Source organism: Rattus norvegicus, chromosome 9 (genome assembly GCF_036323735.1).
Source record: "Rattus norvegicus strain BN/NHsdMcwi chromosome 9, GRCr8, whole genome shotgun sequence".
Taxonomy (NCBI): Eukaryota; Metazoa; Chordata; class Mammalia; order Rodentia; family Muridae; genus Rattus; species Rattus norvegicus.
In genome coordinates this window covers 14,206,691-14,229,642 of record NC_086027.1, presented here as the reverse complement: position 1 = coordinate 14,229,642, position 22,952 = coordinate 14,206,691, and the positions used below count along the sequence as shown (strand labels likewise).

The window sequence follows — 22,952 nt, the reverse complement described above, 5'->3', positions numbered from 1 at the left end:
AAAGAAAGAGAACTTCAGACCAATTTCCCTTATGAATATGGACGCAAAAATACTCAATAAAATTCTGGCAAACCGAATCCAAGAGCACATCAAAACAATCATCCACCATGATCAAGTAGGCTTCATCCCAGGCATGCAGGGATGGTTTAATATATGGAAAACAATCAACATGATCCATTATATAAACAAACTGAAAGATCAAAACCATATGATCATTTCATTAGATGCTGAGAAAGCATTTGACAAAATTCAACACCCTTTCATGATAAAAGTCCTGGAAAGAATAGGAATTCAAGGCCCATACCTAAACATAGTAAAAGCCATATACAGCAAACCAGTTGCTAACATTAAACTAAATGGAGAGAAACTTGATGCAATCCCACTAAAATCAGAGACTAGACAAGGTTGCCCACTCTCTCCCTACTTATTCAATATAGTTCTTGAAGTTCTAGCCAGATCAACCAGACAACAAAAGGAGGTCAAGTGTATAGAGATCGTAAAAGAAGAAGTCAAAATATCACTATTTGCAGATGATATGATAGTATATTTAAGTGATCGCAAAAGTTCCAACAGAGAACTACTAAAGCTGATAGACAACTTCAGCAAAGTGGCTGGGTATAAAATTAACTCAAATAAATCAGTAGCCTTCCGCTACACAAAAGAGAAACAAGCCGAGAAAGAAATTAGGGAAAGGACACCCTTCATAATAGACCCAAATAATATAAAGTACCTCGGTGTGACTTTAACCAAGCAAGTAAAAGATTTGTACAATAAGAACTTCAAGACTCTGAAGAATGAAATTGAAGAAGACCTCAGAAGATGGAAAGATCTCCCAAGCTCATGGATTGGCAGGATTAATATAGTAAAAATGGCCATTTTACCAAAAGCGATCTACAGATTCAATGCAATCCCCATCAAAATACCAATCCAATTCTTCAAAGCGTAAGACAGAACAATTTGCAAATTCATCTGGAATAACAAAAAACCCAGGATAGCTAAAACTATCCTCAACAATAAAAGGACTTCAGGGGGAATCACTATCCCTGAACTCAAGCAGTATTACAGAGCAATAGTGATAAAAACTGCATGGTATTGGTACAGAGACAGACAGATAGACCAATGGAACAGAATTGAAGACCCAGAAATGAACCCACACACCCATGGGCACTTGATTTTTGACAAAGGAGCCAAAACCATCCAATGGAAAAAAGATAGCATTTTCAGCAAATGGTGCTGGGTCAACTGGAGGTCAACATGTAGAAGAATGCAGATTGATCCATGTTTATCACCCTGTACAAAGCTTAAGTCCAAGTGGATCAAGGACCTCCACATCAAACCAGACACACTCAAACTAATAGAAGAAAAACTAGGGCAGAATCTGGAACACATGGGCACGGGATAAATTTCCTGAACAAAACACCAATGGCTTATGCTCTAAGATCAAGAATCGACAAATGGGATCTCATAAAACTGCAAAGCTTATATAAGGCAAAGGACACTGTGGTTCGGACAAAATGGCAACCAACAGATTCGGAAAAGATCTTTACCAATCCTACAACAGATAGAGGCCTTATATCCAAACTATACAAAGAACTCAAGAAGTTAGACCGCAGGGAGACAAATAACCCTATTAAAAAATGGGGTTCAGAGCTAAACAAAGAATTCACAGCTGAGGAATGCCGAATGGCTGAGAAACACCTAAAGAAATGTTCAACATCTTTAGTCATAAGGGAAATGCAAATCAAAACAACCCTGAGATTTCACCTCACACCAGTGAGAATGGCTAAGATCAAAAACTCAGGTGACAGCAGATGCTGGCGAGGATGCGGAGAAAGAGGACCAGTCCTCCATTGTTGGTGGGATTGCAGACTGGTAAAACCATTCTGGAAATCAGTCTGGAGGTTCCTCAGAAAATTGGACATTGAACTGCCTGAGGATCCAGCTATACCTCTCTTGGGCATATACCCAAAAGATGCCCCAACATATAAATAAGACACGTGCTCCACTATGTTCATCGCAGCCTTATGTATAATAGCCAGAACCTGGAAAGAACCCAGATGCCCTTCAACAGAGGAATGGATACAGAAAATGTGGTACATCTACACAATGGAATATTACTCAGCTATCAAAAACAACGAGTTTATGAAATTCATTAGGCAAATGGTCGGAACTGGAAAATATCATCCTGAGTGAGGTAACCCACTCACAGAAAAACACACATGGTATGCACTCATTGATAAGTGGCTATTAGCCCAAATGCTTGAATTACCCTAGATGCCTAGAACAAATGAAACTCAAGACGGATGATCAAAATGTGAATGCTTCACTCCTTCTTTAAAAGGGGAACAAGAATACCCTTTTGAGGGAATAGAGAGGCAAAGATTAAAACAGACACAGAAGGAACAGCCATTCAGAGCCTGCCCCACATGTGGCCCATGCATATACAGCCATCCAATTAGACAAGATGGATGAAGCAAAGAAGTGCAGGCCGACAGGAGCCGGATGTAGATCGCTCCTGAGAGACACAGCCAGTATACAGCAAACACAGAAGCGAATGCCAGCCGCAAACCACTGAACTGAGAATAGGACCCCCATTGAAGGAATCAGAGAAAGAACTGGAAGAGCTTGAAGGGGCTCGAGACCCCATATGTACAACAATGCCATCAAACCAGAGCTTCCAGGGACTAAGCCAATACCGAAAGACTATACATGGACTGACCCTGGACTCTGACCTCATAGGTACCAATGAATATCCTAGTAAGAGCACCTAGTGGAAGGGAAAGCCCTGGGTCCTGCTAAGACTGAACCCCCAGTGAACTAGATTGTTGGGGGGAGGACGGCAATGGGGGGAGGATGGGGAGGGGAACACCCATGAAGAAGGGGAGGGGGGAGGGGGATGTTTGCCCGGAAACCAAGAAAGGGAATAATACTCAAAATGTATATAAGAAATACTCAAGTTAATAAAAAAAAAAAAGAAATGGTGGTTTTGCCTATATTGAATTCTGAGTTTCAAAATTATGGTTCATTTTTCTTTATTCCTTAATTAAGCTTTTTATTAAGTTTTTGATTCACCATTACACCCTTAGATGCACAGTGCCAGAATCGTAGTAGGTGCTCAATAAATCTCTGACCATAGGGGCAGAGGAATGATAAGAAAGTATGTATTTTCTGTAAGTTCTGTCAGTTTTGGGAACAGGTGGTTTTAGGCTTACCAGTCATAGCTTGGTATCGTTCCCAAACAAGACAACTTGACAGAATCCCCTTTCTGGCCATTATGTTCAACTTCTTTTTCTCTTAATCATTCTTGAAAGTCATGGAAGTAATGTGGAAAATTGATAGTACCTGCAGAATACCAAAAAAGGCCAGTCTAGATAGGTAAGCAGTTATGTTTCTCCATGAGCTGATGTCTTAAAACATCTAGATTTTAGGAATTTGGTGTTGTGTTTTCCAAAGATACATCTTACAACATACAGATAACATCGTAATAGAATAAAGGAATCTTTTGATTTAGCACCAAATTCCATAAAGCAATGACTATTGCACAGCTCTCTTGGCCATATGAATTACAGAAATTATATTTCACTTTTTTTAAAGAAATAACGAAAGTACTTAAGGTTGAAAAAAGCCCATTGTAAAAGGTCCCTGTGGTGCTTCTCTTTGGTTTCTTGTGCTCTTTCTAGAGGACAACTTTAAGAAGTCAGTGCAGCCAGGTTGTCATTGTGGTCAGGCAGTCATGAGCAGATGGTTAAGTGATGTGCTAGGGCCCCATAGGCCAGTGAGCCCAGCTGAAGAGGAGAGGCTAGACAGTGAGCCTGACTGAAGAACAGAGGCTAGCCACTCCTGACTGAAGAGCAGAGGCTAGCCAGTGAGCCCAGCTGAAGAGGAGAGGCTAGCCAGTGAGCCTGACTGAAGAGCACAGGCTAGACAGTGAACCTGACTGTAGAGCAGAGGCTAGACAGTGAGCCTGACTGAAGAGCAGAGGCTAGTCAGTGAGTCTGACTGAAGAGCAGAGGCTAGCCAGTGAGCCTGACTGAAGAGCAGAGGCTAGCCAGTGAGCCCAGCTGAAGAGGAGAGGCTAGCCAGTGAGCCTGACTGAAGAGCACAGGCTAGCCAGTGAACCTGACTGTAGAGCAGAGGCTAGACAGTGAGCCTGACTGTAGAGCAGAGGCTAGCCAGTGAGCCTGACTGAAGAGCAGAGACTAGGCAGTGAGCCTGACTGAAGAGCAGAGGCTAGACTGTGAGCCTGAGTGAAGAGCAGAGGCTAATCAGTGTGCCTGACTGAAGAGCAGAGGCTAGCCAGTGAGCCTGACTGAAGAGCAGAGGCTAGCCAGTGAGCCAAGGTGAAGGCTGAAGAGCACAGGCTAGCCAGTGAGCGAGGCTGAAGGCTGAAGAGCAGTGATTTTAACCTTTATTTCTAAGTTCTTCAGTTTTCCTAAAAGACAAAAGTTTGCCTCCATAAAGTTTGACTTAGAAGATTCTCCTTGCTCCCTTCTTCTTATCTCCTTTCCTCTTGGTCTTATGACACAATAATTTCCTTACTCTCAACGCTATGCCTTTACTTCTCAGTTCTTCTTGAGTTCTGTTCTCTTCAGTTCAGTTCTGTCTAAAAAGCTTCTCTCTCTTTGTCATCAGCATTTGTATATCTTTCTGAACACAGCATCACATAGTGAAAAGTTCACCACAAGTTTGCACAGGAATTCAAATCATAAGTTGGATAATCAGTTTATGACAGAGAATGTTTACATGCATATCCATGAAGAGTAATCATCAGGATAAATCATCACCAGCTGTCACTAGCTCTGCACGTTCATGGAGAGTTAAAAGCTGTAATTTTTATGAGAAAAGAATAAGTGAAATTACCTATAGGCAAATTCAGTCAATTATTTATGTTCAGTCCTTGCACCTATAGTAAATCATTAGTTCTCTTTATGAACCTTGGTTAATTGGTTTACCCCTCTTAGGATGGGCTCTAATTTGTAGATGCCTCCTTGGTATTGCAGAAGCAATTCACTCATGACACTTTAAGAATGGCAGGGTTCTCAATGCAATTTTGATTACCAGAAAGAACATAATAGCAGTCCTATTATAAAAGCTTAAAGTTACTAATCTAATTTTAGGAATTCTTATCGAACCATCATTAGGAATTAAGAAATCATCTATTTGTCAATACATCATCACTCCAAGACAATACATCTTCGTTGCTCTGTGGTGATCTGCTCAAAAGAGTGGGGTAAAGAGCATGACAAACACAGGGGCAGATGCTTGCAGCCAACCATTCAGCTGAGAGCAGGGTCCCCATTGGAGGAGTAAGAGAAAGGATTGAGGGAGCTGAAAGGGTTTACAGCCCCATAAGAACAACACTAAAAAACACCCAGAGATCCCAGGGCCGAAACCACCATCGAAAGAGTACACATGGACAGATCTATGGCTACAGCTGCATATGTAGAAGAGGATGGCCTTCTTGGGCACAAATGGGAGGAGAAGTCCTTGCTCTTGTCAAGGCTTGATGCCACAGTATAGGGTAAACCAGAACAGGGAGGCAGGGAGAGCTGGATATTTGGGTGGGTGTGGTAAGACCCTCATAGTAGAATGGGGAGGCGTGTTATAAGGGGTTTTTTGGATGGGAAACCAGGAAAAGGGATAACATTGGAAATGTAACAAAAGCCCTCTCTGGATGGACAGAGGCTAAGGTGCTCTGAGTCCCTACTTCCCTGCTGCCTCCCTTTGATCGCAACTGTGGTGCATGGTGTCTGCCTGGGACTCCCCATGGGCTGCTGCTGGCACTGGTCCTGGCCTTCAGGGCCAAGAGCATGATGAGCAAGGAGCACATGGTTTGTCTCGATTCAGAGCAGGGCGAGTGGCCACCAGAGGACAAGTACAGCTTCCTGTACAATCATGAGGTCTTCCTGGGCAAGGAGGACTCCAGTACCTTTGATCAGCTAAGCCTGGACGAGAGCAGGAGAGGCTGGGGAAAATTGTTGATCCAATTGACAATGATGGAGGTGGCCTTGTTACTACTGAGGACCTGAAAGTTTGGGTCAAACAGGTACAGAAAAGATACATCAACCATAATGTGGCTAAACTCTGGAAGGATTATGATAGGGACATAGAGGAAAAGATCTCCTGGGAAGAATACAAGCAGGCCACCTATGGCTACTACCTGGGACACCTTGCTGAATTCCAAGATAGCTCTGATCATCACAACTCTAAAAAGATGCCTCCACGAGATGAGAGGAGGTTTAAGGCCTTGATGGTGACCTGACAGCTACTCAGGTCGGGTTCATTGCTTTTCTACACTAAGAGGATTTAGAACATATGAGGAGATTGTAGTTCTGGAAACGCTGGAGAATATCGACAAGAACGGGGATGGTTTTGTGGACTAGGATGAGTACATTGTGGACATCTTTTTCCCATGAGAACAATTGCCCTAAGACAGACTGGGTTTTGTCTGGGGAGCAGTTCAATGATTTCCCAGATCTGAACAAGGATGGGAAGCTGGACTAGGATGAGATTCACCACTGGATCCTCCCTCAGAACTATGAGCATGCACAGGCTGAGGCCCATCATCTGGTGTATGAGTCAGACGAAAACAAGCATGAGATGCTGTCCAAGGAGGAGATTCTAGACAACTGGACCATGCTTGAGGGAAGCCAAGCCACCAATTATGCGGAAGATCTTATCAAAAATCATGAGGAATTTTGAAAGATACTCATCCTCATGTGGGCAACGGTCACAGGCTTCCTGCGGATGTTCTGGGTTATTGCTATATTTGTCAAGTATATAGCAGTTGTGTCCCTAAACAATGAGAAACCTTTCTAAAGCTCAAAAAAATCATACATTGCACAAAACAATAATAGTAGGAGATTTAAACACCCCACTTTCATCAATGGACAGATCAGGGAAACAGAAATTAAACAGAGACATAGAAAGACTAACAGAAGTTATGAAACAAATGGATTTAACATATATTTATAGAAAATTCCACCCTAAAACCAAAGGATATACCTTCTTCTCAGCATCTCATGGTACCTTCTCCAAAACTGACCATATAATCGGTCACAAAACAGGCCTCAACAGATACAGGAAGATAGAAATAATCCTATGCCTTGTATCAAAAAACCACGGACTAAGGCTGCTGATCAATAACAACAAAAAGTACAGAAAGCCCACATATACATGGAAGTTGAAGTCAATGACAACTTGGTCATTGGAGACATAAGAAAGAAATTAAAGATTTCTTAGAATTTAATGAAAATGAAGGTACAACATACCCAAACTTATAGGACACAATAAAAGCAGCGCTAAGAGGAAAACTCATAGCTCTGAGTGCCTGCAAAAAGAAACAGGAGAGAGTATATGTCAGCAGCTTGATAGCACACCTCAAAGCTCTAGAAAAAAATTAAATAAGCCCTAGAGGAGTAGAAGGCAGGAAATAATCAAACTCAGGGCTGAAATCAAACAAGAAGAAACAAAACCGAGTATTAAAAGAATCAACAAACCCAGGAGCTGGTTCTTTAAGAAAATCAAGAAGATAAATAAACACTTAGCCATACTAACCAGAGGTCACAGAGAGTGTATCCAAATTAATAAAATCAGAAATAAAAGGGAGACAACAAAATCTGAAGAAATTAAAAGGATCATCAGATCCTACTACAAAAACATATATTCAACAAAACTGTAAAATGTGAAGGAAATGGACAATTTTCTATACAGATACCAGGTACCACAGTTAAATCAGGAACAAATAAACCATCGAAACAACCCCATAACTCATAAAGACATAAAAACTGTTATTAAACATCTCCCATCCAAAAACAGCCCAGGATCAGATGGATTTAGTGCAGAATTCTATCAGACCTTCATAGAAGACTTCATACCAATACTGTCCAAACTATTCCGCAAAATAGAAACAGACAGAGCACTACCAAATTCCTTCTACGAATCCACAATTACTCTTATACCTAAACCACACAAAGATACAACAAAGATAGAGTAATTCAGACCTATTTGCTTTATGAATATTGATGCAAAAATGCTCAATAAAATCCTTGCAAACTGAGTCCAAGAAAACATCCAAACAATCATCCATCATGATCAAGTAGGCCTCATGGCAAGGATGCAGGGATGGTTTAATATACAGAAATCCATCAACGAATTAACCATATAAACAAACTCAAAGGAAAAAAGACACACATGATCATTTTCTTAGATGCTGAGAAATCATTTGACAAAATTCAATACCCTTTCACTAATAAAGTCCTGTCAAGATCAGGAATTCAAGGCCCATATCTAAATATAGGAAAATGCAAAATATATCCAACCAGTAGCTAATATCAAACTAAACAGAAAATTGAAGGAATCCCACTAAAATCAGAGAATAGACAAGGCTGCCCACTCTTTACCTACTTTTTCAATATGGTACTTAAAGTCCTAGCCATAGCAATCAAACAATGAAAGTAGGTCAAAGGGATAAAAATTAGAAGGGATGAAGTCAAAACACTAATATTTGAAGATGATATGATAGTATACTTAAGCAACACCAAAATTCCACCAGAGAACTACTTAACCTGATCAACAACTTCAGCAAACTGTCCAAGCATAAAACTAACTCAAACAATTCAGTAGCCTTCCTCTACTCAAAGGGTAAAAAGGCTGAGAAAGAAATTAAGGAAATGACACCCTTCACAATACTCCCAAATACTATAATATAACTTGCTGTTACTTGAACCAAGCCAGTAAAAAAATCTGTACGACAAGAACTTCAAATCTCTGAAGAAACTGAAGAAGATCTCAGTAGATGGAAAGATCTCTCATGCTCATAGATTGGTAGGATGAATATGGTACAAAAAAATGGCCTTTTTGCCAAAAGGAATCTACAGATTCAATGCCACCAGCATCAATATTCCTACTCTATTCTTTATAAAGGTAGAAAGGGCAATTTGCCTTCATTTGGTATAACATAAAACTCAGGATAGCAAAAACTATACTCAACAATAAAAGAACTTCTGGGGGAATCACCATCTCTGACCTCAAGCAGTATTACAGAGCAATAGTTTGTATGGTATTGGCATACAGACCGGCAGATCAGTGGAACATAATTGAAGACACAGAAATGAACCCACACACCTATGGTCATTTGATATTTGACAAAGGAGTTAAAACATCCAATGGTAGAAACATAGCATTTTTAACAAATGGTGCTGGATCAACTGGAGGTCAGCATGTAGAAGAATGCAAGTTGACCCATTCTTATTGCCCTGGACAAAGCTTAAGTCCTAGGGGATCAAGGGCCTCCACATCAAACCAGATACACTAAAATTAATAGAAAAAAAAGTAGGAAAGAATCTAGAAGACATGAGCACTAAGGAAAATTTCCTGAACAAAATACCAATGGCTTATGCTTTAAGATCAAAAATCAACAAATGGGGGGACCGCATAAAACTGAAAAGCTTCTGTAAGGCAAAGGACAGTGTCATTAGGACAAAAAGGCAACCAACAGATTGGGAAAGAATCTTTACCAATCCTGCATCTGATGGAGGGCTTATATCCAAAGTGTACACAAAACACAAGAAGTTAGAGTACAGAGAGCCAAACATCCCTGTTAATAAATGGGGTTCAGAGGTAAAGAAAACATTCTCAGCTGAGGAATATCGAACACCTGAAAAGCACCTAAAGAAATGCTCAACATCCTTAGCCATCAGAGAAATGCAAATCAAAACAACCCTAAGAATCCACCTCACACCAGTCAGGATGTCTAAGATCAAAAACTCAGGTGAAAACAAATGCTGGTGAGGATGTGGAGAAAGAGGAACACTCCTCCATTGTTGCTGGGATGGCAAACTGGTACAAGAACTCTGGATATCAGTCTGAACGTTCCTCAGAAAATTGGACATTGCACTACCTGAGCACACAGCTATACCTGTCCTGGGCATATACCCAAAAGATACTCCCTCATACAACAACACACATGCTGCACTAAGTTCATAGCAGGCTTATTCATAATAGCCAGAAGCTGGAATGAACCCAGATGCCCTTCAACAGAGGAATGGATTCGAAAAATGTGGTACATCTACACAATGGAGTACCACTCAGCTATCAAAAACAATGCTACGTTCAATTCATAGGCAAATGGAAAGAACTAGAAAATATCATCCACAGTGAGGTAATCCAATCACAGAAAAACACACTTGGTATGCTGTTGGGAGCGATGGCCTTGAAGCCCTCCATTGATGTTATTATTATGGTTAGAATTAAGTATGATGGGGTTCATGGAAAATCCCCAGCCAGCTGCAGAAGACTAATACAAATATGGTGGTCAAGATGAATAATCATATGATAACGTGTGACGTTAAGATACCTAATGTCATGACCTGTAACCTTTCTGAAAAACCAACATCCTGCTGACTAATAGATATTACAAACCTGTGACATTTCTGACAACCTGTCAACAGCAGCCGATTCCCTGACCACATGAATATTGTGTCCTTGGCGTGGGTAAATGTTTCTTACTTCTCTCCTCTCTCTGTTACCCTTTTTATGGTACAAATTCAGCCTTGGGGAAAAATAAAATTGTCGCCTTGATCAGACTCTTGTCTTGGCGTCCTTCTTCACATATCTTCTCCCTCATTCTCTTCCAGATACTCAGCACCCCTCATTGACAATATGCACTCATTGATAAGTGGATATTGACCAAAACCTCGAATTAACCAAGATGCAATCTACAGATCTCAGGAAACTCAAGAAGAAGGATGACCAAAGTGCAGATGCTCCCACTCGTTCTTAAAATGGGGAACAAAAATATCCATAGGAGGGGATATGGAGGCCAAATCTAAAGCAGAGACTGAAGGAACAGCCATTCAGAGTCTGCCCCACATGTGGCCCATATATATACAACCACCAAAACTAGGTAAGATTGATGAAGCTAAAAAGTGCTTACTGAAAGGGACCGGATATATATCTCCCCTGAGAGACACATCCAGGGCATGTCAAATAAAGAGGTCAGAGCTAGCAGTAAACTACTGAACTGAGAACAGGACGCCCTTTATGGGAATTAGAGGAAGGATTCAAAGAGCTGAAGGGCTTGCAACCCCATATGAACAGCAATGCCAACCAAATAAACCACTAGCAATAGACTATACATGGACTGACGCAGGGGTCCAACTGCCTATGTAGGAGAGAATATCCTTGTTGGGGCACCTGTGGAAGGGGAAGCCCTTGTTCTTAACAAGGTTGGACCCTGAGTGCAGGGGAATGTCCAGGAAGGGGTTTCTAAGTGGCGTGGATTGGGGGACCATACATATGGGAGAGGGCACGGCAGGGCAGCTTATGGACCAAAAGATGGGAAAGGGAATAAGGTTTGAATAAAAAGTATATATCTATTAAGAAAAACTAAAATTTTAAAAAATGATAATAATACTAAGAAATAATCAAAAAAAGAAAATGTGAATAAGAAAGAAATTTTAGGATTTGGAAAAAGATTAATGCCAGGTATTTGAAAAACTGTATGACCATATAAACACTTTAATATACTTGAGAAATTTTTTACATGTTAATGAACTGCATCTTTTTTTTAAATAGTGAATGGAAATCCAGTCCCTTCCTGGCTGTGAGTCTAGGTATCCAGATGTATTGGAATTCATTATTTGTTGAGTCCTGAACCTTTGAGCCTGCTTCTAACACAGCTTATGCCAAGGAAACTAGGCCAAGGTGATATCTAAGCCATTGACCAAACTATCTGGACTCACAATCACAGGTGAAATTCCACCTTGTAAATGGGAGGAGCGGAATAAAAGATACCTTTAAGGATTTAAAAAAAATGAAATGTACCCCAAAAAATCCAATAAAAAGGTTTAAAATAAAAATAACTTAGGAAATACAAAATACTGGGGTGCCATTCCACAATCATGATGTGTTTCTTCTTTGATAGCTTACAGGTTAATTTACTTCTCTATGACTGTTTTCTTATTTCAAAGTAAGTAATGGCATCATCTGTGGAGTGATGGTGAGAACAAAAGCTTTGCTGAACTTGAATAATCGATCCCTCCCGAGCATGTGCTTAACATTCTAAGCACAGGGAAATTTCCTGAGGGGATTAAAGAACAAAATCCAAACATAAAACAGGAACAACAACGATGTAAAAACATTCTTCACGCTGGGTATGAAGGCATGTTACAACTTTAATCAGCTTTGTAGGTATTTCTAATATACACACAAGAAACAAAAATCCTATCACAGTCCTAGCAGTTGCATCCAACAAAGAGAGAGCTGTGAGGTAGTGCCTGCTACTTCTTTCACCAGATACCCCTGGCCTCAGGCCTGCACCCAGTGAGCTGAACCAAGAGCAGCCAGGTTGAAATTCCTGCTGCCATGGCAGGATTCTGCCTTAACATTTCCCTTTGATAACAAGGAACCTGTGTAGGAGACCTCTTGGTGAGTCCTCATGGACTCTGCATTTCCTATTCTACAGGGAGAAGCCCTGCCAGGTCTTTGAGCAAGGCCAGCCAGGTTTTTGGGGAAGTCTCTGGTCCTGTGGCAGAGGGCGAGGAATGGCAGAAAGAATGTCAGCTCCACTGAGAGCAAAGGTTAACCCTTCTAGGCCTATGACCTCCTAATTAATTTATCTTTTCACCTGATTCCCTATTCACATTTTCTTACTATCATACAACTGTGATCTTGATGAGCAGCTGGTCTCTTGTTTTCTTAATCAGTTCTTTGTTGTCACAGACGTTTTTAACTTACTCTAGCCCATGAGACTTATTCATACCTTCTGTATGCAGTAGGACCCTTGGTGGGCTGGTCATCTCAAAAATAGAAGGTTCAGTAATCCAAAAGATTGGACTCCAGTTTACCTCAGGCCAGGAAAGAAGTCAGCCACCATTAGTAAAAGAGGAAGGGAAAAATTACATAGGAAAAACAAGTGCCTTAATTAGAAGAAAAGATCCTCAACTTCTAAGGGGTGCACATCTGCACCCCTCTCTTCTGAGCTTTGTAAAGTGATGTTGTATAACTCTAGATGGTAGTAAAAGGCAGAGCTCTTCCCAGAAAGGTCAAACATGATTTTCACTCTTACATCTGTGAGGTGGAGTGGCATTATAGCACACATTCAGGTGGAATTATAACACCAAGGATAAGAAGACAGAATCCATATATCACAATGCCAAATAGACTCCCTCCTGAACGTATGGACCCATTAAAATTGAGGTTCAACCTGAACTGAGGCCATTCCACTCCCTTCCCATCCTCCTGATTCTTATGTTTAGTAGGAGTAAAGGATCATGGTGCAGCCCCCAATATTCTCATGCCTAGACTTGCCTATTCACGAAGAATGATATTGGAGAACTGATGGCTATATAGTTACAATGTAGTAACACAAGCTCCAAGTTGACATTTGCTCACTGACGTCCAATTTAATTGTCTTGTTATGTTTGAGAAAGGGAGGATGCCCTACTTAATATATAAAAGGGAAAGAAATTTATTATTTTATATATGCCCTGTAGTTGGTCCCTATGTTCCCAAGAAAAAGGAGTTTTTATTGCAAAAAAACAGGATTATAGACCATTGATTTTGTGAAATACATGGATATGTAAATGGAAACAATGTCAGCTGTCAAGGACTGCACACTAATCAACTATTTCTCGGTTTTATACACTCAGAGGTATAGAAGAAACATATTGGCCTCCACAAAAAGGGAAAAGCTTAAGAATCGAAATGTATGTCACATGCATTGTCTCGGGTAGTAGATTTACTTTTAAGAAAAAACTGCCCCCTCCTTGGCCCCTAGAGATTTGGGTGCTAAGAAAAATCTGTTCTCCAATTCAGGGTTGTAAGCAACCCTCCCCAGCAAATGCATTGTTGACTTCTAATGAAGCAGAGAGACATATCTAGCTTTGAAATAGAGGTTGCCAAATGGTATTCCCAGTGACACATGGGAGACTGGAGGAAAGGGTCCCCACAGAAATTCATCAGTGTGGGGAAAGCTGGTTAGTAGGTAGGCCATAGAATTTTCCAGTGACATCATCAGTAAGACGTTCACTGGACAGTCTATTGTATATAAGAGATCCCTAGAATCTTTTGTGATGTCACCAGTGTTGTGGTGACACCAACTGCCTTTGGGATATTACTTCAGTTCCCTTTGGGTTCACAAGCAGGCATGTTTCGCCAGCTGCTCAGGCTATTTCGGAAGCAAAGTGTTGATCAAGGAGAGACCGCACCAGGTCAGAGGGAAGCTGACCCCGTCTCTAGTGAAACAGGAAGGAGGAAATCATTCTGGGGAAGGCTTGGTGAGTCGTGGGCAGAGTTGGGGAACATCCTCAAGGAGGTAGGTTTGAGATGTGCCTTCTAAGACTAGGCCTTACAAGCAGGAGCCTTCGGATTTTCAAAGGCAAACCAAGAGTCAGGAGTTCCTGATCTTTAATTTGAGAGAAAGCCATAAAGTTGTAAGACTTCAGTGTCTTTTCTTGAAGCTTTTTAACTGTGAGTGTCAATGATTGGCAGGAGTAGGCACTGTGAGATTAACAATGTGACCATCCATGGTTGGGAGTTGAAGCACTTTATCCTCTAGATTACTGTAGGTTACATAAGTCTCTGATGGCGAGAACAAGGAAGGATGCACCCCTAGTCATGAATTGAGTTCTCAGACACTTTGGGCTGGACCACACTTGGTTAGAGCTTGATAGTGCTAAGCATTATGAAGTCATTATGAACTCCAGGATTATCTGCACCACATCTGATATGAGATAACAATGTCGCAGATGTTTATGTCTCAGTCAGATTATAACTTTCAGTGCCGGGAGTTGTGTAATAGTGAGTGTGGCACGTGTATGGCATTAGAGGTTGGGAAGAGGGACATAGCTTAAGAATCAACCTTTAAGAAAGCTTTTCTGCTCTTTCAGGGATTCACCCAGTCTCTACCATTTCCCCTTCCTCAACCTCCTTTTCGGATTCAGAATGATCTATTCTGCCCATTGGTTCAAATATGCAAATTCACTTGGGTTTATCTGTCTACAGGTTTTGGTAGGAAGGCATCATCCCAAAATGTCATCAGTAAGCAAGAGGAGTGTCTAAAGGAACTGGAGGAACTCAAATTTGAAATCCAGAAGTGTCAATTCGAGAGGGATGAACTTTATCAAAACCTGGATCTTTATATCTATGATGAGTGGGACCACAGGTAGTCATTATGCCCAGTAACCTGTTCACTGTCTTGCGCTCTCTCTCTACCACCTCAAGATTTATTCATAGCACGAGAAAGTTCACCTCTCATCCTGGATTTTAAGGAGATTTGGCAGGCATTTGCTTGTGAGATAAGCTAGGTGCTGTGTGTTTAGGGTCAACCTCTTTTGTACTTGACCCCGAGCCTCTTGGATTAGCATTGGTTCTGTCAACAGCTAGAAGGACCTTGTCACACTTGCTGCAACAGTGTGTGTGAATGAAATGCCTGCACGTCATCACTCTTTCCTCTGAATTTGTTCATTATACTCTGATTCTATGGCACCTCCATGCATGTAGTTGGCATTCTAAATGTGTTTGGATATGGGTTGCTATGTATGTATGTGGAAGTACATGTGGTGTTTTACTCAGGATCAGGACGTCTGGGACCTTTGATGGGGTCTGAGGATTTGTTTGATCAACAGTTTGCAAGTCATGATAGTGATGAGTACGTGGAGGCCCACAGTGATCAACAGAGCACTTTGCTCCTTCTGTATACCTTGGTGGCACCCAGGACTCTCCCGAGGGGAGGAGGTGCTATAAATCCTCTTCCCTGTCAAACTTAGTTATGCCCTCTGGGAATTCATGTAACGATAGAAACCAAGGATTGAGTATACCTGCTTTCAAAACAAGAGAAATGTCATCACAGCTTTCTCTTGGGCCCAAAGCTGTGGCACAGACCGGAGGAATCTTCTTCCTGAACTAGTCAATTCCATCATGCTCACCTGGCCAGCTCTTGAAGGTCAGGTCCCTCCAACTGGTACCGTGACTCTGTTTTCCTGTGCCCAGGATAATAAACTTAACCAGTACAAATACTTTGAAGGAGCAAGTATGTGGTACATACTGAGTTTAAGTAATAGAGAGAACAGTCTGATTTTACCTAATTTGTTTCACCTGCTTTGATCTTAAGTTTTTTATTTTTCTAACTATCCAGGGATTGTTTATTGTGACCCAGAAATGGTCACTGTGGTCTTGACCATTGTTATTCCCAAACAGGCAGCTCTCAGGCTCTGCCCCCTCCTATATAGTGAGTCTTTGCAGAACCATATCTCTCAGGATTCCAGGGAGTCCTTATTTCAAAACCAATGTTTGCTTATTTAAATAGAAATATTTTCTGTGGATTGAGTCTCACTGTTGGGTTTTGGTCTGGTTTTTGAGTTTGCCATTTTCTTCCCTTCCACCATTCCTTGAATTTGAAATTTTTTATTATATATTTTTATTTACATTTCACCTAATTCTGAAATCGTAAGTTCAAAACATTATTTGTTCCTTTGGCCATGACCTAACCCAGGCTGCATGTCGAATTGATAGTCCTTCAATCTGAACATGAGATGAGAATGATGGCTATGCAAATGATGACCAACTCAATAAGTGATGCCATGGAGAGGTATAAGGAGCTCATACAAGTGAACAGTTCCTACCGGTGAGTCGCTGACAGAGATAAGAACCCAGCACTAGGCAGGGAATGCTTCTGTCCTGTATGACGTTCAACAAAAGTCAGGGCTCTGGTTCCATGGTGTCTGACTCTTAACAAGAAGCCTGCCTCCTGGCAAGGGTCTTAGATTTGTAGCTCTTGGACTCAGTTGTCGTACATGTGAAGGGTGTAGAAGACCCTCCAATTGTTATTTTCCCCGTTAAAGATCCTCTAGATAGAAAAGGTTTGCACCATGATGGGAATATCAATCAACTCTGAATCTCTAGGACTCTGACAGGAGATTTAAAGATCTGTGATCCAGGAGAAACACATGGAAAGATTGTATAGCTATTGGGTCTTCAACTACCCCTCAGAAGGCCTTTCCCCACAACGTGAAGATGGTTTCACCATACCATGGACATATGAGCTCCCTTATGGACCATCTCTTCTTCCTTGATTTATATACACCGTCTTAGTGTCAGGATTTTCAGAAGTACTGTGATTCATGTGGAATGTGGATTCTGGATTTTACCTCCTCTAATTGGTGCTAACTTGTATAGTGTGGCTCTATTCTGGGGATTTCTGAGGATGAGGACCCTTGAAGGGATGATTGGACTTGCAGGAGTGACAGGCAAATAGAAGCTGCCTGGGATTTACCATTTTTTGTTTGTGGTTCAGCATCAGGCAATCCCAGCTCCTGCGTGAACAAGCTCAATTGAAGAACAATATACAGATTTTGCTGAATGAGAAGAGAAAACTGCTGGTGGAGCAGACTGAACTGCCAGCATCCTCTGTGGAGACAAAGAGGTTCTGTGAAGAGGCCGGAATGAACATCTGTGACCCCAGAGCCAAGCAACAGCAGGTAGGGTTAGGGCTCAGGGTCAGGTTGTCCTTAGGTCTTACCATAACCATAGACAAACCAATGTAACTGTCTATTGACTGATCCATGACCTGTCCTAGGTCTCATCCAAGTGTTCATTCATGTGATGGTTTACAAGGCTTTCTGTGGAGATAGCCCCTTTTTCAAGAAACTGCATGTTTGGAAAGCAAATGCTCCTGCTCTTCGAGAATCTGCACTTCATTAAGGGAGATAGGTTGATCACACAGCACAGCACGACATGCCATTATGTATGGAGGGTGCTATGTGGGAGCCCCTCTTTAGACTAGAACACGGCTTTGAGGGATGAAGCAAAATCCTGGAGCTCATTTTCTTTACAGGGATCATGTGAGACTCAGGAAGTAAGTAGTTTTCAAGGAGGAGAGCCTGGTGGAAATGCCAAAGAAATGGTTCTCATTGTCATTTGTGGTGGCTTTTGTTCTTCCTCCCCTCATGTCCCTGTATATGGAGATGGTGACTTCATGCTTCATAGATCTTTGGTAACTACAGAGCCTGTGTATCAGCATGTCATTCCTGTCTTATTTGAGTGCTCCTGGAGAGTTCATAACTGGGCCTTACAACCTGAAGCTGGTTAGAAGAGAAGGATGTGGAAAAGGTTTCTCAAATCTGAGGGTTGGCATGAGAGACTTGAGACTTCAAGAACAAAGTTGTCCATATGTACCCCAATTCTCACCAAGAAAGGTGCATTGCTGTGCTGACCTGCATCTTAGGGAGCATGCGGGGAGGCCAGTTCATGACATGCAGTTTTGTCCAGTCATTATCTAACTTAGTCCTTTAAGCCTAGGTCTCTCAACAAACATGAAGCTTCCTGTTTTGTGCTGGCCAGCAGTCTTTGCATCACCAGTCCAGTTCCAAGTGGAGCCCCCTCTCTCATTTGTCTCAACACATTCTTAAACCATTCAGCTATTTTAAAAATAAGGATTAGATTTCTTCACTTTACCTGAACAGAGTTATCCCCCGGGAAGATTCTGGATTGTCTTATTGGCTTCACCATGATATTGCATGGAATCCTAGAGTGCAACCCTCTGCTGACATTGCTTTGCTGACTATATCATGGGCACTGCATTCTTTCAGGATAGATTCCCTCTCAATATTGTACACAGTGCTGCGTTTCAGAAAATTCACTGTATGTTATTTATTTGGCCTTTTTCTGACTGACACTGAGGTTGTTTTAATATCACAGGAACTCTAATGTGATCAAATGTTCCTGGGAACTGACCATGAGATACTGTCTTCTCTGATGCTTCCAAAGTCTTCTATGAAGGAAACAGGGTAGTTTTAGTGAGGGGCCTATGATGAGTCAGCATAGAGCTCGATGGAGTCTTTTCCTAGAAATCTCTCTCTTGGGGATTTGATGTTGTGTTGTTTAGGCTATCTGTGCAGAACATGTAACTTACTTGTCGGACCGGCAAGTATCTGCATAGAAATGTTTCCTGAAGTGGAAATGAGTACAAGCCAGGGCAGCACATCTTGCTTGAGTCTAAGAGACTTGTACACAGCATTGTTCCCACTAATTCCTCACTCAACAGGAAATGTGCTGCATAAGAGCAAAGTTTTCATTTGTGCATGCGAGTGAGTATCTGTGTATGTCTCTGTGTGTGTGTGTGTGTGTGTGTGTTTGTGTGTGTGTGTGTGTGGTGTGTGTGTGTGGTGTGTGTGTGTGTGTGTGTGTGTGTGTGTGTGTGTTTGCAGTAGTGAACGTGTGTTTCCCTCTATTTCCAAGTTTCATGAGAAAAGTACTCTAAGCGTTCACTTTACATCCATGAAACATGAAATAGAGCTGCCCAGTCATTTGGCATCTCCATCTAGCTCTGTACAGCAAAAGGACACTTAAATTACTAATTTATTCTGTTTCCAAAAATTTCAGAACAGAATTATCTTGTGAAGTCTGGGGGAGGAGTGGAAATATGTTCAAGTGAGTTGTGTTTCACAGGGGTAACAAATGGTACAGGCCAAGAGCTTGCAGGTCCCTTTTTGTTATGGTGTAGAAGCAGGACAATAAAATCCTTTAGAAATGCAACCCCCAAAAAGAGGACACAAAAACACCTGTAAAGTTAGATTTTCAAGTGATTAGGGGCAGAACTACTGATCTGCATTGAAATCCTTTGGAGCACATCAAAGGAATGGAGTACTGGGAGGTAAGGGCAAGGCTTCTCTAGAAAAATCCATGAGTTTATTCTGCTTCTCTGTTCTTTGTGAATTGTGAAAGCCCACTGGAAGGTTGTGTCACTCACTGTGTCTTCTCCAAGGTTGCTTTCCACATTGCCTGCTACCATTTCTTTCGAGCTTCCTTGGCACCCTACAACTTCCCCTGGGAGTTTGGCTTGGATTTTATTCATTGAGAATTTGAGTTGCTTGGAGTTGTATCGTCATCCAGAAAAAGACCCATGGCTGTGCTGTGGTGCAAGAACAGGGCAGTTTCAGGAGCCCCTTTAGGTGCACAGTTAATCCAAAGCGCTTCCCTATGTTATCTGTGTAGCATTCTGCAAGTGCTGGTCGATCAACATCATTTTCTCTCAGTTAATTTCAGCCTCAATGGGTTAGGAGAAATGATGAGCTTCAAATGGGTCTGACAGTGTAAGAACAGGTAGCCCTATGAGAAGCCATGTTCAGAAAGTGGAACAGAAGTTTTAGTTAACCCAGTGATTCCACAACAAGGAGTAGGTATTGCCATTGCAACTAGGGAGCATCAATGTTGTAGTGGTCCCAGAGTAACCTTGAAGGAGAATCTATCCAGACGTCCATCAGCCAAGGAGTAAAAGTGTACCATACGATGGAGCCCTTCCATAGATTCTGATTCAGTGTGAGATAACCCATGCAAGCTTTTACTTACTTATTCAAATTATCTGTGGAACAATCACATTACGGGGAGAAAATTTGTTGATTTGGATCCTGGTTATGGAGATTTCCTATGATTCTAGCTTTGGGCATGAAGTCACTCAGGCTATGGTAAAGACAGCTCCGATTAGAAGAAGTTGCACACTTTGGGGAAAGTCTGAAAGAGTGAACAAGAACAAGAGTCTAGTCCACCACCAACATATGATCCTTTGCTGAGCAACAAGACAGCTCTACACAGCCTTTGGGACTTGCTAAGCCAGATTGTTAATGGAGAAAGAACCCTGAGTCTATGACGGTTTATGGGAGGACAGCACATCACTGACTGAGCTGTCTATAGGCTTTGGCCACTATGTACATATGCCACTCAACATTTGTTTTTATGCCTCCAGCGAATCCTGGGGAATATTTACATTAAGCATTAATGTTCAGGTAGGAACATAGGCTGGAAGAGGCCATTTGAATATCCTTCCCTATATAAATACCCTTTTTGGGTGGATGACCACCCCACCTGGATTTCAGCCTCAGTCAGTTAAAGAGCTACTCAGAGTATTGTTCTGGTACAGTTCATGTGAATTTTGCCCATGAAACAATATATATATGATCCTCTGGATTTCTTGCTATGTTCTACTCCTTTCTTCCTGTGATCTCTCCGGAAAGATCTGAGGACATTTTCTCTTCTGTCCTCTCACAAATTGCCTTACACTAGCCATAGACTTACAGGGGTGCTGTTCTGTTTCTACATCACAATCACCTTTAATGTCCATGTGTACGCTGGGAAGATTTGCATGGAGCACATTCTCAGTGATTACAAGATCTGTGCGGTGAGCATGAATTTGAAGTGAGATGGCTTCTCTGTGTATTTGCAGATACAGTGGTTACAAATGGAAACTAGACGGGTTCCTTCAGTGCTAACATAATCAGAAGTTTCACCTCAATTCTGGGCATGTTCTCCAGAAGGAATCCACATGGTATTCTAGGTTGCTCATACCTCTCTTGAACTCAGATTCAGACATAGCTAAAATGTTATTATTCAATGTCATATACCTGGACCAGTGGGAAAAAATGCTCATTTTTCTCTTAATCCCAGTACAGTGCATAGTCCACAGTTCAAATTCTAGCAGTTTGAAAGGTGAGATATAAATCCAAGCACAGGTACGCTAGGACACTTGGGGATGCAGGGACTGACCTCAGCTGACAGGTCATGCTGGATTGTCCAACTGAATAGAGCTGATGTAAGGGGGAGAGCTGAATTGACAACCACTCACTAAACCTTTATTCCCTTGCTCTGCTAGGTCTGAAATTCTCCAGCAGAAACTCAAACATGACACAGACCAGGACAAGATCTCCCTTGGAGAGAAGTGCTACAGGAGGAGAACTAAGTGTGCACAGCAAATACACCACTATTGCGTCTCATCTGTAATGTCCATAGCCATTGTGGACTGCATTTTCCTCCTTTAGTTTGATTTCTTTGGATTGAATACGCTGTATTTTCACCTTGCCTCTCTCCAGCAAGTGTACACTTTTTGAGGGACTCAGAGAAGTGCTGATGCACATCAATCAAGGGCTGCTGGTCATCCAGAAAGACTGTGCACGTGAAAATTTGTACTTGTCCTGATGGGTCATCCAGAAGAGTTTCATGGAGATCAGTTCACAATATTGGAAAGACTATGAAACAAAGTCTTTAATATCATTTATACTCAGTAGTGGTAGGCGTTTTCCTTAATACCCCCACTCCAACAAAACAGACCTACTTCCACTCCTCTTTAAAATATTATTACCATCACTAACTGCTTGTCTTCTATGTCTCCAAGGCAAGCCACAGGCTATAAGTCTATTCTGCAAAACGAGCAGCAAAAAATGCTTAGTGCAATTCCTCTATTTAAAGTTTGGTTAATTTTTAATTCTTTTGGTTATTTGGTTTTCCTTCTATTCATTTGAAGATTTGTTATTTATCTGTTGTTGTTTTGTTCATTTGCTTTTCTATTTTGATAAGGATATAGACTGTATATATTGACTACCTGCATCTGGTTACTATCAAGTAAATTGGATGTTATCTGGTCAATAAAGGAGTAATCTCAAACTCTTCACTCTTAAGAACCTTCTTTATTGATCATTAGTGTCAAGATCTGAAGTCCCACAGCTATCAGGGAGGGATGGATCTCTGCATTCTCATCGGGACTGGGCATCAGTCTTACTGAGATTCAAAGGCATTTATACAGTCACTGTTCATTGTGTTTCCAACTCTGTGAATTTCAAGTTCATCATGCATACATTACCCACTGTGTATGCTTGCTGTCAAATATATAGTTACCTCTAAATTATACTCTGTGGATGAGAGTGTTGAACCAATTAATGGGATAAACATTAATTTTTCTGTAACATCTCCCAGGACATATAAACATGGTATAAGGGAGTTTAAGCAATTGGTAAGCCTGGACCCAAATCCAGGGGCAGAGAGTGCTGACGACCCAGGAATGCAGATAATCCTGAGACCACAGGACAGAAAGCAACTTCTACCCAGCTCTTCCCACATCTCTGGCCCAATATTAATCTGCATGATGCCTCTGGAAACAGGAATAGAGGAGCTGTCAGCGGCAG

The 22,952-nt window shown here is 41.5% G+C and overlaps 1 protein-coding gene across 2 annotated transcripts in view; it reads left to right on the top strand.

Annotated features, from left to right (window-relative positions):
• LOC134480508 (uncharacterized) overlaps positions 1-22,434 on the top strand; it is a 28,187-nt gene extending 5,753 nt beyond the window's left edge. Inside the window, exons 1-5 of one of the 2 annotated variants that reach the window (XM_063268016.1) lie at positions 12,514-14,279; positions 15,007-15,166; positions 16,496-16,627; positions 17,297-17,480; positions 21,647-22,434. In XM_063268016.1, coding sequence (XP_063124086.1) covers positions 14,150-14,279; positions 15,007-15,166; positions 16,496-16,627; positions 17,297-17,480; positions 21,647-21,652 — 612 coding nt within the window. In that variant the 5' untranslated portion in view covers positions 12,514-14,149 and the 3' untranslated portion in view covers positions 21,653-22,434. Of the gene's footprint in view, positions 1-12,513; positions 14,280-15,006; positions 15,167-16,495; positions 16,628-17,296; positions 17,481-21,646 lie in introns of those variants that run through there. The other variant, XM_063268017.1, reaches the window with a different exon arrangement.
• The last annotated feature ends 518 nt before the right edge of the window (positions 22,435-22,952 follow it).